This window comes from Sinocyclocheilus rhinocerous, unplaced genomic scaffold (genome assembly GCF_001515625.1).
Source record: "Sinocyclocheilus rhinocerous isolate Xijiao unplaced genomic scaffold, SAMN03320098_v1.1 scaffold37, whole genome shotgun sequence".
Classification (NCBI taxonomy): Eukaryota; Metazoa; Chordata; class Actinopteri; order Cypriniformes; family Cyprinidae; genus Sinocyclocheilus; species Sinocyclocheilus rhinocerous.
The window spans coordinates 192,308-194,039 of record NW_015663585.1 but is presented as its reverse complement, the minus strand read 5'-3'; the positions used below and the strand labels follow the sequence as shown (position 1 = coordinate 194,039).

Here is a 1,732-nt window from a genome sequence, read left to right as displayed (position 1 = left end):
CCCCCAACACACACACCCCCACCCCACAGGCCACACCCCCAACACACACCATCACACCCATACCACTCAACACCTACACACCATCACAGGCCACGCCCCCAACATACACGCCTCACAATCACAGGCCACACCCCTCAACACCCACATAATCACAGGCCACACCCCCAACATACACTCATCACAATCACAGGCCACACCCCTCAACACCCACATAATCACAGGCCACACCCCCAACATACACTCATCACAATCACAGGCCACACCCCTCAACACACATCACCATCACAAGCCACGCCCCCAACTACTGCTGTCACAATTATGATAAAAATTGATGCAAACTGCTGAATCCAGTCATTAGAGTTCATACAGGATCATTCTATAAATCCACAGTCACCATCTGTAAACAAATCATCAGCTGATCAACTTTTAGTATGTTACGATAATAGTAATTTTTCTGAATAAAATCCAGCAACTCATGTAATATATTTATTTATTTTTATTGAATTTTTTTATCTTTCTTTCAGGACGTAAACTCTAAAAGCACAAGTTAAAAGTCTTATATTACAATATTCATCCTATGTTTTATGTTTGTTTAGAGGATGATCATTAAATGTCAACATTATTAGCATGATGTTTTTTGTAGAAATATCAGCATGGAATTCACCATAAACTGATCTGAAGGAATAATTATACTTGAATTTCTTTAAAAGTCTGGAAACAGCAGCATTTGATAGAATGACCCTGAAGGAACCGTATTAAAGATTCAGTGAAGGTCTCACCTCGTCATGATCGATGTCTGCATCTCCTGAGATCACGATTCTCTTCTCAATCCGTGTTTCTGAGATGCCGCCCTTCACCGTCTGACAGAGACAGAGAGCCGTTACGCGGATGGTTCTGATGGTCAGTAATGCAGCAGCGGTCAGTACCTTGGTGATGTGTGTGGTGGTGCTGGTGCTGGTGGTTTCTGATGTAATGGTCTGAGCGCTCAGCAGAATGCCAGGATCATCAGCGTCTCCATCCGTCTCGCCCTGCAACGATCCAACAACACTCAAAACACAGCATCACACCTCATTCAAGATGTTTAATGTTTCTGAAAGAAGTCTTTTCTGTTCACTAAAACTGCATCTATGTGATCAAAAATACAGTCAAAATGTGAAATATTATTACACTTTAAAACAGCTGTTTTCTGTGTGATTATCTGTTAAACTGTAATTTATTTCTGTGATGCGCAGCTGTATTTTCAGCATCATTACTGCAGTCTTCAGTGTCACATGATCTTCAGAAATCATTCTAATATGCTGATTTGCTGCTCAAGAAACATTTCTGATTATTATCAATGTTGAAAACAGTTGTGCTGCACAATATTTCTGTGGAAACCGTGATACATTTTATATTTCAGGATTCACAGATGAATAGTAAGTTCAAAAGAACAGCATTTATTTGAAATAGAAACATTTTGTAACATTAGAAATATCTAAACAAACATCTTCGTTTAATCTCACTGCTGTCTTGAAGGAGCGTGTCTGAGATGTGATTCTTCAGTGTGTTTGTGGTGGATGAGATGAGTGTGAGCTCACACACCTGCAGGGACTCGTATGTGATGGTCTTCATCTCCGTGTGGATCTGTGTGTCCGTGTCTCCTGACAGAGTCCTGGAGAAACTCACCACACCTGACTGCAGAACCACAGAGAGAAGAGAGACTCGTCACACACACACACACACACACACACAC

General features: G+C 41.3%; 1 protein-coding gene across 1 annotated transcript in view; it reads right to left on the bottom strand.

Annotated features, from left to right (window-relative positions):
* LOC107728994 (band 4.1-like protein 3) overlaps window positions 1-1,732 on the bottom strand; it is a 31,328-nt gene that overhangs the window by 3,532 nt on the left and 26,064 nt on the right. Inside the window, exons 18-20 of the mRNA XM_016539339.1 lie at window positions 1,582-1,674; window positions 927-1,028; window positions 780-860 (exon numbers count right to left, since the gene is read on the bottom strand). Coding sequence (XP_016394825.1) covers window positions 780-860; window positions 927-1,028; window positions 1,582-1,674 — 276 coding nt within the window. The remainder of the gene's footprint in view (window positions 1-779; window positions 861-926; window positions 1,029-1,581; window positions 1,675-1,732) is intronic.